General features: G+C 38.1%; 2 protein-coding genes across 20 annotated transcripts in view; one reads left to right on the forward strand and one right to left on the reverse strand.

Moving 5' to 3' along the window:
* The window catches only part of OXR1 (oxidation resistance 1), a 255,302-nt gene extending 253,179 nt beyond the window's left edge, over positions 1 to 2,123 (forward strand). For all 19 annotated transcript variants that reach the window (XM_079300938.1, XM_079300950.1, XM_079300954.1 and 16 more), the window contains one exon: positions 99 to 2,123. In XM_079300938.1, the coding sequence (XP_079157064.1) occupies positions 99 to 234 (136 nt within the window). In that variant the 3' untranslated portion in view covers positions 235 to 2,123. The remainder of the gene's footprint in view (positions 1 to 98) is intronic.
* A 3,447-nt stretch (positions 2,124 to 5,570) lies between these two features.
* Positions 5,571 to 12,890, reverse strand: ABRA (actin binding Rho activating protein). Its single transcript, XM_079300962.1, has 2 exons — positions 11,432 to 12,890; positions 5,571 to 7,561 (listed from the first exon to the last, which is right to left on the reverse strand). The coding sequence occupies exons 1-2, from the start codon at positions 12,169 to 12,171 to the stop codon at positions 7,081 to 7,083; spliced, it is 1,221 nt and encodes a 406-aa protein (XP_079157088.1). The 5' UTR covers positions 12,172 to 12,890; the 3' UTR covers positions 5,571 to 7,080.
* Positions 12,891 to 13,166: the final 276 nt, after the last annotated feature.

Genomic DNA, 13,166 nt, shown 5'->3' on the forward strand with positions numbered 1-13,166 from the left:
AATTCATTCTCATTTCTAAATTTTGAATGAAAAATACATTGATAGATTCAGTGCTTACTCCCTCAGTCTTTTGCTTTAATACATTGTCTGTCTTGCAGAGGAGAGTTTGCTCTTTGGCTTGATGGTGATCTCTACCATGGAAGAAGTCATTCATGTAAAACATTTGGGAATCACACACTTTCTAAGCGAGAAGACTTCACTATTCAAGACATAGAAATATGGGCTTTTGAATAAGTATTTCACTATTTCTACAGGTTATTGTCCCAAACCTGACATGAATCAGTGCAGCTTAAAAATCCCTAGGAGCAATATAATGTATTTTACTTATCTGGGGTTTTTTTTGGGTTTTTTTTTCTAATTTTTCAGTGTGGCCATTAGTTATTATTTTTAAATAGCAAAAGTTTTTTCATGCTCTTACATCTGTAATATACTGTCATACTTTTTCTAAGCTGTAGACTCTTTTACAAAATATTGACCTTATGGACTAAAATTTAACATTAGTTATTTTGCGCCTTGTGGCCTGCGAAATTTTCTTATCCATATTACAGTTGCCTCCCAGGTTTCCCACACACACCTTTCCTGCAATCCTGCTAGGGGGCTGCTTCATTGAATATAGCTTATTATTTTTGTATTCAAATTATGTCTATGAATGAAGTTGCCCTCTGTGAACCTCTGAGAAAGCTGCGTGTGGGTATTTGGCAGCAGCACTGCAGAGATTGGTCCAGACCAATGATGGGTTATTCAAGTGGTGCCACAAATGGGTGAGAAGCTGAGCATTCCTTCTTAACACATCCCAGTACACACGTGGTGAAGTTAGAAGATATCCAAAGTCAACAGTGCCACTTGTCTTGTTTCTTGTTCATGTGTAGAAAAAAGTCAGTTAATAAATGTTGTAGCTGCATGCTGATTGTATTTAAAGAGTGTTTTGCACATGCTGTTAATGATCCGCAGGTTTGGGACAAATACTGACAATATTGAGCTAAGTGGCAAAGACTACAAAATAGCAAGTGAATGTAAGAATATGATAGTTCCAAAAACTTAAAAGGCTAAAGCAAGCAAAACTCAGTGAACAATTTGTAGCTATAGTAGGGCATTAAAAGTACAGAAACAGATGCATCTTTCTTCAACATAAGGTGTCAGATATATACTGTTATACTGTTGTAGCCGTGTAGCACATCAGCTCCAAGAATATAGCTTATTCCTGTCCAAAGAAAAAAATTATTTGTGATGTTTTTGAGTGGGTCTATGTTGTAAATTTACAATTAGCACCAGCTCTGATTAAAATGACATCATGTATCATAGGTAGACAATATTGTAATTCAGTAGACTTGTGGAATATGCAAATTTACTGTCATGTGACCTCAAAAAATAAATGACAGGCTAGAATACAGTTCCAGTAGCTCTTGTCCACTTTTGTAGAAAACTTGATAAGCCATTGTGGCAATAACAGCTCAACAAAAATGTTTGTTTCAAAGCTTTTATTCTATGTTCTGCAAAAAAAAACAAAACAAAAAAGAACAAAAAAATTGCTGTTAAGTGTGACAGTGACTGACTTTGTGCTGAAATTTCAGCTATTTCAGACAAACATTGTATATTTTCTTGTAAATTAATGTTTAAAGTAGTTTTGTTATTATAGAAAAGTGTTGATTGACGGGTTGCTTATAGCACTTTAAATTATTCTAGAAATGGAATAAAAGCCAAATGGGTTGGCTTACATAGATGTAGTTGTATATTTCAAAATATTTACATTTCTGGAAAGTTAAAAAAATAAACTTATTTGAAGACAGCTTACTGCTATGGTAACAAGAAAGGGCAGATGTTTCATCTATAATATGCTAATGCTCAATATGAATAGAAAAACAGGGCTTTGTTTCCTGTCTCTATGTATATCTCTTTATCCTTATTAGAACTTAGTACAATGTGTAGAGTAAATGTTTACAAAATAAGGAACTGTAAATAAATTGAAATGGCTTTTCTCCCCTTTGGTCTTCCACAGCAGTATTATTGTCTTTGTGGAGTTACAACAGATTATTACAACAAAAGAAAAATCCTGTAATGGATTTCAAGTACTATAAGCTCACAGTGATGTATAGCAAATAAATCTAAATATATGTAAAAATAAATTTGAGTTGGAGTTTATTTAGAAGGTGGTGTTCATGTAGAAGCACAAATGCCATTTTTTGCTGTTCATTTAACAACTGAATGTATAGGATCCATTTTCTCATCTTTTTTGGCATTTCTGAGGCTTTTTTAAGCCAAATAGGAAGCAATGGGTATGAAATATGTTGCCTTCAACCATTTTGAAGGGAAAGAGGGGAAAGGCCTTGAATCATCCTTCCTGATAAAATCATTAATTCAACTGCATGGTCTCTATCCTAAGCTCATACTGCAAATAAAGCATATTTTAGTTTTTTAAGAGGGTGGTGTGAAAAGTTTTATAAAAAATTATACTTCGAAGAATTAAATGAAAGCTCACAAAAATCTTCAGTAGCTGAATGTTTCCAAGTATTGGACCAGTTTTGGAAAAGCAAATAGCAATCAAAAAAGTAGAAAGCAAACAAGGGATATTGTTTAGTAAGCAGTACAGTAGCAATCATGCTTGTAAAATACTATATTAGTTAAGGAATAGAAGGACATTTGATTTAAAGCATAAGTGACTGTGACCACACTTGGTGAAGCAACTGTGACCACACTTGGTGAAGCAACTGGCTGAGTACGGGATCTATAGAAAGTAGCACATGTCTGTTTCAGCAAGACCAGGAATTTTATTACCAGAGGTGTAGATTTTATTATTTTATTAGAGATGTATGACACACATAAAAGGCACTCTCTTGATGTCCCTTCTGTCTGCAGTTCATTATCATTTTCCTGCAGTTGAATTCCTTTCCATCTTTCCCAGCAAGGTTTATTTCTGTGATTGTAGAGCGTTGGGGTTTGACATTTGCTGAAGACTTGAAAAACCCATTATCTGTAGTTTGCTGCCAGAAGACTGTCTCAGCACACAATACTTGGATGGATTCACTGAGTAACTTGATGTTTTATTTGGGTATCTGGGACCCAAACATGGGGTTCTTCAAGTATGATCTTCTGGGTCTAAATCCTGTCTCTGTTAGTTACTGCTCTTGTGTAGTCTGCAAAAGGATCATCATTTATGACATACTGCTTGTCCTGGCATCTTCCTGGCATCATCTGTTTATATTGCATTAGTGTTAATCTTTTGGTACAGAAATTAGAATGTTGACTATTCCTTCAGCTACAAATAAAAAAAAAAATAATTATCTTGTACTCTTCATTCAGTATTTGAATCTTAAATCTCACTTTTATGCTCTCCCTTCATGAAAGAACAGATGTCATCACAGTATTTTGCTGTTGTCACTGCAGCTTGGAGCTCAATTAAGGGAACAAACCTCCTCTTTCTCCTCTTTAGAGTACTACATTGCTGCTGCAATGAAGAGCTACATTGTACTTCTGGAGGAGAGAGAGGAATTGTCCAGCTGAGGGAATGGTGTACACTTTGTATATGCAAACCAAGTGCAAGCCAGTCCTGCTGGCTGTCTCACTGCAGAAGTTCTGGTGCCAGCTTTGCTTTCTGCTGTCCTGCTTACCTTACAAGCTTTGTAATCATAGTTTGTTTTCTCTTGTGATAATTACACTGCTGATAGTACACATGCTGTTGAGTGCTAAACTGCTTTGTGCCCATGGTGTCAGCAGTGGCCCTAGTTGAGCTTTTAGGGCATAGCAGCTGAAATGGGTGTGAGAGGAGGACCTGCCAGTATCTCTTCTGTGATTGAACATTTCACCATGAATAGTATCCTCTTCACTACAGCTAGTTTTATTTCAATTGCCTTCCCCTGTTTTAAAAATGAGCTGTGTTACTGAACTTGATTGTACAGAAACATTTGTAAAGAAGGAATTATTACTCTGGAGGAGGGAGCTGATTTCTGCTGGGTAGAATACATGTCTAGTGAACCTTCAGCTCACTTCAAACCACTGCAGTGACGGTGGTAAGACTTGGAAAAATATGAAGATGTTTAAGTCAAATGTATTTCTTCTGATACAAGTTTCATGCTGTCACTTGTGCTTGATAGATGTATTGAAATATGAAAAATGTATGTAAGTTCCTGCATAAGAAGATACAATTTTTTCACTACCAAGGATGTGTAAAAGCAGCACTAACTTCAGGCAGGAGAGTGCAGAAGCTGTGTTTCAAGTAAAACATTGAAACATGAAAACCATAAAAAAAATTGGAAGTGCATACAGTATTTAAAAAAATAATGTGCAACTATAAGCTACCATGAGAGTAGCTGAGAGTTGCTTATTGTGTCAAAGGTGATGGGTTTTATTTTCAGAGCAAGTCAGAACTAGGAAAGAGGTCTGTTATAAAAATTTACACAGACTGCGGTACTTTAATCAAGCAGGTTTTTGGCCTTTATTGTTTTTCTGCTTAGAATATTTAAATTTGGCAGAAGTTATGCTTGTTTCAGAGGAATGCAACACAGTATTGTAGGAGAGTTAGGGTGGATAATTCAGGGAGTACTTTTGTTTGGTTGTTTTTTTAATGAGGTCAGATTTATTATCTCCCACACCATGGATAAGTTTGTCACACAATGTAAAATAATATTATAAAGCATATGACCAGCATGAAATGCTTCCATACCCCATAACTTACATCAATATTTAATATTTCTTTTTGACAAAAATAGTATTCTTTTCAGAAATTAGAAGACTTTTGCATGATACTGCCTACTCAAAGATAAATACTGGAGGGTATTATGAGCAAAAATACTCAATACTTAGTTATGTCATGCGGTTTTTTCATCCAATTGGAAATAAAATAGTTTGAGGGGAAGAATGGGGACAAGTTGGGAGTTTGGTTTATTTTACATAGATTTTAACACTGGGATGACTGAATGGGAGGCTTAAGTTCCCTGCAGTGAGCTGCCAATCTTTGAGGTTGGTGATCTATAGTAGTGATTGCATTATTCCAGCTGCTGTGTTTTCATGTGGTAGGATGAGAATTCTCAGGAGAAGAAATATGTAATTCATGTAACACTTACATGCCTTTAGTATGTATTCTTGGTACATGTGTTTTGTATAAGGTCTGTTGCCACGTACTCTGAAATCTTTTTCTGGTGCTTTGGATGGAGAAACCTTCACAGGAAATATAAACAGCCATGAAAGTGGAAATGTGCTTATATTTTGAAGCAGCTTACTGATATTTTACTTCACTGAATATGCCACATATTTGTTTTCTAGTGTGTGGGAGAATAAGCCAAGAAATAATTAAGGGGTTTATTTATAGTTCATATATTCCTTTGATAACAAAATTTTGTCAAGACGATTCAGACAGCTATAAAAGATCATTATATAAAGATGTATAGAAATAAGAATATGCCGGTAAAAATTATGATATGTAAGTATTACAAAAGTATTATACTTAGTAATAATTACTGTATTATATACACTAAAACATCAGTTTTGTAGGTCAGCTTGAGTAGTCTGAGATCTCAAGAAAACATCAAATAAGTTCAATTGATTCCATCTTACAATTAATTTTTTCTTCCATAGAGTCACATAATTTAACTATGCCTGAGTATTAATGATTTACTTAGGTTTAGAATAGATGTAGTTGTCAGTTCTCATATCATGGAGTTATAAAATACATGGTTTATTTGTACATTGAAGCCTCAAATTGGAATACCTGTACTTATAATAAGACAGCAGTATTTCTTTTATCAGAGACAAGATGTTAATACACCTCTACTTCTGTCAAAAGATATTTGCTCTTTCAGTTTGAAAGAATCTTAAGGGGGGAAAAAAACCCACTTATTTTTCATTACTTGCCCAGACATCTGCTCTGAAACAAATGCTTTTCATGTGCAGCACACACATTTTACCAGGACAGCTATTTTTACAGTAGAAATTGATCTCTCAAGTCGAGTAAGTAGCAGAGACCTTACAGAGATCTCAGATTTGTGAAAATACAATTTTAAGTCCTAGAAGCATTAGTTCATTAGCATTTAGTCCTCTTTGGCATCACCTGGACTGAAATACAGTATTTCAGTGACATTAGAATGGCAAATGCTATAAAATTAGGTCAGTATTTCTGTGTAATGTGGAACATTTTCCTCAAAGTTAGGAATGCTGTTTCTCTCTTTTCTCACAGAGCTACATTTCAATGGAAAATTATGATGTTAGTCACTTTTTTGCTGTATGCAAAATTACAAGTACCTGGCTAGTTTTTATATGTTGCATATTATTTTTCATGCATTAATAAGAACAGTATCTACATAATCAGATGAGACATTGAGACATTGCACAATGTTGCATAGAAGATATTTTTTAGATAGCTATCTAATCAAAACTTTTTTATTCATTACATTCCAACCTCCACAAGTTTAAATATGAAACAATCTAAAAAATTAGTTATAGAAATACAATAAATATATAAAACCCCATTTACAAAAAGAATTTTTTCAATGCGATATGTGAGAAAAAGCTGTGTCCATAGTTGTATCAACAAGATAATACTGCAGTAATAGTTGCATACTGTGCTTGTAAAGAAAACAAATGTATCCTTGATCTGTATTAAAATAAGGTCATTCTACTTGTATTTAAATAAATTAATTAGGAAGTGCATGCACAAGACCATTTTTCAGATCAAAAACTTTGTCTGAAAACTTTTATATTGTCATTTAGCTTCTCATCTGGCATGTTTCATATTCCTGATATTCCAGTTTAAACAGGTTGGGAATATCTTAATGCACCAAAAAGAAATTGAAATTAGTTTGTAGCTATTTATGTTGCTATGGGATTTTATCATCAGCTGCTTATATTCCTTATAGATTTTTTTTTTCTTTTTTCTTTTTTTTTTAGTAATTAACTTAATTGTCCTGCAAGCACTTCTGGTACAAAAAAGTCCATTTGGATGTTTGGGTTATCTTGCACTAGTTAAAAAATACATATTTCAAAAAATAGTCTTTTATATGTGGTGAACGGGGGAATCTTACATTCAAAATGTGCAAATGCTAATGGCAAAGAAGAAAAGTTTTCTAAAAGCTCTTCTGATTATAGCCTAACTTATTTTAGTAAAGTAATTATGACATTATCATCTCTTCCTTGCCATAACATTTCTCCTTCAAAGTCCACCAGCCCGTGTTTCCTGGCTCTCATCAGAATCCCGACCACCTTATCTGAAATCCGCACGTATCTGTCGAAGAGTTCCCCGAAGGTGACCTGCACCTTGCCGTCGCGCCGCGGCCTGGCCATGGATTCGATGATGAAGCACAGGTCCCTGATCTCCCGCTGGATGTGGGCCTCCGCCCTCTTGGCTCTCTCCGCGGTTTTGGTTCCCTCCTTAGGGTGGCCGTAGCCCTCGTCTCCCTTGTGCAGGCGCGTGGACATGGCCAGCTCGTGGTCGAACTCCTCGCTGAAGGGGTTGAGTTTCTGCGTGAGGATGTGCTGCTGGGCCCATTCCTGCCACCTGTCCTTGAGGCTGTGCACGGCGCCGCGCGTCCCGCTGCGCGCCTCCGCGCCCGGCCGGCTGGAAGACACACACACACTGAGCCCTGTCTGCTCTCCTGATGCACTGCTGCTCTGACTGGGCACTGTGGTTTTGGGACGAGCAGGACTCCACCAGGTGGCACAAGTTCACTTCTAAATTAGTTGTCAAGGGGCTGTTCGTCCACTTGCAGTTTGCATACTAAGGCAAGTTCTGTGATGACAGTTTTATCCTGTCTACACTACCACCTTCCAGCCCCAGACTGAGCCTGTTTTGACAAACTGCCTCAGAATTACTTAATTCTGTAAGGGAGCAAAACTGTGTTGCTGATTACCTGCACTTTCTGTACCTTTGGTCAGTCACGCAGTTCCCCATTCCTGCCTGCCTGGCCAAGCCTGAAGTGTGCCTGCCCTGAGGTTAGAGATACTGACTGCTGTGGGTGTGTGACCTGGCTGAAAACTAGAGGGTAATGCCTAGAAAAATCTGTCCTCTGTAACAGATGTCAATCATTATAGCAACAACAAAAAGCTAATTGAGTGCAGTAGCTCTGTCTATGCTTCTGTATTTGGAGTGTGGTTCTGAACAAATACTGAAGTCTAAAATTCACATTCCCATGGGTAGGGTGGAAGCCTGAAAGTGTCAAGGACAAAGGATAAGGGCAGATCTTCAGAAATCTTTTTTTTTCTGTTTTTCCATGTGCAATAGTTCTGGATGACTGCAGGCAGACACTCTATCCTCCCGTGGCCAATCTCACATGTTGGGGGGAGCTATAAGATATTCTGAGCTAGTCTTTGACAGGATGCGGACAGCACAATGTGTAGGTACAGAACTCAGTTGGGATATGTTGTGCTGTGGCTGTGCCAAAGTAATTTGTTTTTTAATACTTTTACTCCCCAAAAGACTGCTCTGAAACCTCCCCAGTAGTGTCAGCTGAATATTAACACCAGAGAGTCAAAATGTACTTAGCAAACAGTATACAGGGCTGCAAATTTGCAGAAAATTTCGTTTCCCCACTGTTTGGACATTCCTTTGTTTTCTACTAAGCTGGTTGAAATAAAGAATAGGAGTCATAGAGATGTCCCCAGTTCAGATTGGTGCCCCAGAAAGATGCCAGTATTGGGCAGGGCTGTGCTAGGGTAAGAATTGCAAACACCTAGTGCCAGGGATAGAAAAAGACTTAGGAGAGCTACACTACTTTATTAGCTGTGGAGTTGTCCTAAGATTGGTTTGGCTGTATTGAGGAGCTGTGTTTAAAAAGCCCCAAAACACTCTTCCCTATCAATCTGGTGAAAAACCATCAGAAGAACTGAGCATACCTAGTTGCCAAGTAAGTGCACCTTTCTTCTGTAGTGTGACTACAGAGCATCCTGAGAATGGCAGTGTGTCTGTACCTGCAATTTTGTGTAAGTGACTAACAGGTAGGTGTTGGCAGGAAAGCATTAAAATGTACTATTGGATAAATCTAGACAATTTGGTTTCCTGACAATAAACCAAATGCACCCCTGTATGAGCTATTGTCATATAGAGAAAGGGAAGACTGTGATTCTTTGTCCCTTTGCCTGAATTGTGCCCTCATCGTCCACAGGAACTGTGGGCACAGGATTTGGCTATGCAAAGGAATTTGTCTCCTGAAGCCTGTGACTATCTCAAAGGTCACAGAAACCCTGTGCTAGTACAGTCTGAATTCCAGCTGAAGCTCAGATTGCTTCACTAGCTCTTCATGTGGGAAGCTAGCTGTTAAGGCAGGGGAAAAAATTGTAAGTCAATAAAAATTGACTTGAAGAAGTGATGCCATCAGTCTCAGTGGAGTTTATGAATGGATATCATCATGGAGGGCTTGTTCCTCAGCCACAGCTAGTTGCTTCCCCTTCTCTTCAGGAACTATGATCTCTGAGAAAGTCCCAGAGCTTTGATTCCCCAGGTTGAGTGGAGAGAAGAAGGGGAGTGAGACAGCAGGAAGCTGTGCAGTCTTTATTACTTGTTTTAATTTAACATTCTAGAATGTATTCCCTCTCTTTTCCACTGAAACTAGTTTTCCTTTCTAGCAGAATACTGTTATTGCCTTCCTCATCCAAGTCATCTTCTCAGTGGTTGAGAAAACCATCTTATCTATCCTTTTGCTTTTATCATGCCTCACAAGGGCTTGGAAAAAACCTTGCTTTTTAAATGCAGCTTGTAATTTAACCATTTCCAGTTGCTAAAGTGCTATTTTTGCCATTATCTAGCCTAATGCCTTTTGTTGCATCCCTTTTGCTCCTAAGCAGCAGCAGAATAGTGTCTCTTAAGCCAAGGAGTCATCAGGCCTTCTACTAAGGAAGCAACCTTATTCCAGTAAGTAGTGAAGCTGGAAATAATGAAGATGCTGATGGGAGGAAAACAAAATACATGCACTGATGTTTTTTTCCTGGAATGTGGAGAGGAAAATGGGAGATATGCTTTAAAAACTGCATACTTATGGCCTTTTTAAAGGAGATTAAACCACATTGAAATGTTCATAACGGTAGTACAGTACTGGTAACAGCAGTGTAAGTGCAGAAAATTATTTTTGTGTCCAATTTCAGTAGAAGTAAGAGATGTAAGTAACATAGAGGGTGTTATTTCAATCATTTGGACCACAGTAAATATGGCTAATCAATCTTTTTTCAAGGTAGCAGCACTAAAATTAGACATACGAGGAAAATACAAGAAAAGTTTCACAGAAGCTACTTAGTTGGTCTGTTTCTACTATAACATTTGAAACTGAGAAAATTGGTTTAATTTAAGTTGTTTACAGATAAGTGCTGCAAATCCTGTATCCTTTTTCTGCTGTATATTTGGAATCTTTGGTTTGAGGTCCTAACTTGTGTGAAAGATGGTGCACACAGTCCTTGCCAAAAGCAGGTACCACAAACTTTCAAGCCCTAGATTACTGGGGATCTTTCTTCACTTGGGCTGTTAACCATTTTCTTCTTAGGAGCTGCCTGCTCAGCTGTACAACAAAGCATCATTCTAATCCCATCTGAATAGCTAAAATAGCTCTGGGGGTGTGTGCTCAGATAGCTGTGCTTAAATGTACTATATGGCTGAAATTCATAACTGTGTTAGTCACAGTCTAACAGTTAGGCTAATGTTAATCAGTAGTGAGGTGTAAAACCAAAACAGTGACCATGAGCCTAACTGCCTGTCTGTGCAGGGATCACAAAGTCTGTTTTGGCATTTTCATTAGTTTTTCATCATCAGTGATGATCCAGTTTCTAATTTCTGAAAATGCAATTGAGGTATGGTATGAATTGGGGTCCAAGATACTGATACAATAAATTTTCCTTTCTTTTGAATTGGTGAATTCCAAATTAATGGAAAGCTTCTGATGAGAAGCAGTGAACCCAACTTTTGGCAAGACGTGTGTGGAAGTAATTCCTGCAACATTGATTTGGGACATTCATTTCAAATTGATCCTGAGAATATTTACAATTTATACTAAGCAAAATAATGAGTAAGTATTTAGAAATATTACTTTTCAAATATATTGATTTAGACAACATTCGCTGAAATAAATTAATAATTGAAGGCTCTTAATGAGCCTTCATGAGGTAAAAGAGCCTTCATGAGCTCTTAATGAGGTAAAAGTAGTAATTCTGAAATATGGACTGAAATATTAAAAAGTAAGTAGTTGCTTTGATAAACCAGTAAATTCAGTGTGAAAATTAAATATAATTAACATCTCCCAAATACAACTTCCTGATTTTTGTAGTAGGTGCATAGCCCAATGTTGTTGGGTAACTACTTATCACAGAGTGATATGTGCAAGGTCTCCTGAATTTTGTTCAATTTCTTCTAAGTCAAGAGTAATAGTGTATCTTTGACCCCTTCCTGATATCCCCACCCCTCCCATTTTCCTCATGGGAAGCTGTGCCCTGTTCCTCTGTGCTGATGTGAAGATGTTTTACTTACAGAGATGGGGCAGGCCGTTTAATCCTCGCAGCCGTCACCTCCCGGTCGCTGTCGTCCTGCTCGAGCTTGTCCTCTGCTTCCCCATAGCCACTGTCCTGGGCATCCAGGCTGTCATCACGGCACTTCAGCAGCAGCTCTCCCTTGCCCCCATCTCTGTCCTCTTCTTCCATCTTCTCCCAGCCCTTGGTCAGCTCTGACACCACATTTGAACACTTCCTCCTTATGGTTGAAGGTAATTTGCTACTAAGAAGTTTGTCAATAGCATTTGATTCTTCTTTGAGTTTGGTCATCTCGGAGCTGCTGTTGTTGTTCTCGTATCTTTCACTGAGGAGACTGACATCTCCCCCTCGTTCGTAGGCTTTGCTGACAACTGTTTTGGTCACCTCTTTGCTTTTAATGCTGTACATTTTGAGGTCTTCATCTGACTCTCTTGATGTTTTTTCAGCATCTGTTATTGTCACTGATCCCTTTGCTTTTTCATCATCTTTTTCTTGGTCCCTCTTGACAGATGGATTTTGCCATTTTTCAAAGGAACTTTCTTGTACAGGCTGACCTGCTGAGCTTTCTGCAGTGGGGACCCATCCAGAGGGCTCTTGCTCTTGTTTTATGTGGTGGTCAGATGCCCACTGCTGCCAGCCTCGTGCCAAGCTGAAGACGTGGCTGGCCATTCGGATCTTGTGGACAGCCCTTTTCGCAGGAGCAGTGCTCGACTTTTCCTCAGGAGCCATGTCTGCTGCCATCCTGGCTTCTCTCCTTATGCTCAGCACCTTCTGAATGGACTTCCTGAAGTGAATAATGCCCTCTGAAGAGGGCCACACAGATTTAAATAGAAGCAGGAGCAGTTGATGCCCATGGAAAATATGTGAAACGCTTCTCACAAAGATATAGTATCCTCACTGTCGCAGAGGTCTTTTTTTAAAACACGGGGTTACATTTCATCACAGCAGATGAATGATGCATGATGTGAACAGTGTGACACAGACCTGTGCTGGAAATAGTGGGAAAGTAACAGCTCCTTTAGTCCCCCCTCCTTGGGACTGCTGAATTCCCAGTTTGCTGGCAAGGGTCTCATTCTTTTGGAAATGCGGCCCTTGGGTTAGAGATCCTCATTAGAGTGACTAAAAATGCTAAATGTGAAGGGCTGTGTCAGTGGCTAGGAACTTTGGCCAGAGTGGACACTCCTCATCATCACAAGAAAACAGTGGCCTTTGTCATGGAGTTTGAAGCCAGGTGCAAGTTATGACTGAGAAATTTTTAGAGGTATTTCCTAAAAAGATACTGGGTGACTTTTTCATATTGCTCGTGTGTCCAAGGAAGTCGAGGTTTGTTAATTTTTTAAAAGGTATTTATGTGTTCTCTTCCCAGTCATTATCTATTAATGTCTCTCTCTTTAGAATGTACCTTCAGGGGGGCCTGGGAGCACTATCATGTTTGGTGTCAGCACTAAGGAAGAGGGAATCACTATGTCTGGGGATCAGTATAGTAAGTCTCACTTGATCAGATGGATGAATGATCTCCAAGTTATAGAGTTTTGAGAAAATATAACATATTTCATTTCTCACTGCTTTTTAATAGAATTATATAATTATGCTTACTGTATACAATGTAGAAAAAATGCCTTTTTCTAGGAAACCTTGTGATTTGTTCACTCCAGTGGACTTCCTAGAATGTATTCATATTCAAATTTGTGAAATTGTTTAGTGAATTGATATATCCATTGCTGCATGATTATAAA

This window comes from Erithacus rubecula, assembly GCF_903797595.1.
Source record: "Erithacus rubecula genome assembly, chromosome: 3".
Lineage (NCBI taxonomy): Eukaryota > Metazoa > Chordata > Aves > Passeriformes > Muscicapidae > Erithacus > Erithacus rubecula.

What these genes read in the sequence shown, in the direction of transcription:
- ABRA (XM_079300962.1), bottom strand. Translation starts at nt 12,171, where the DNA reads ATGGCAGCAGACATGGCTCCTGAGGAAAAGTCGAGCACTGCTCCTGCG. An exon ending in AAACGGCCTGCCCCATCTCT is followed by an intron (nt 7,562 to 11,431) that starts GTAAGTAAAACA and finishes GACAGGGCTCAG; the next exon opens with TGTGTGTGTGTCTTCCAGCC.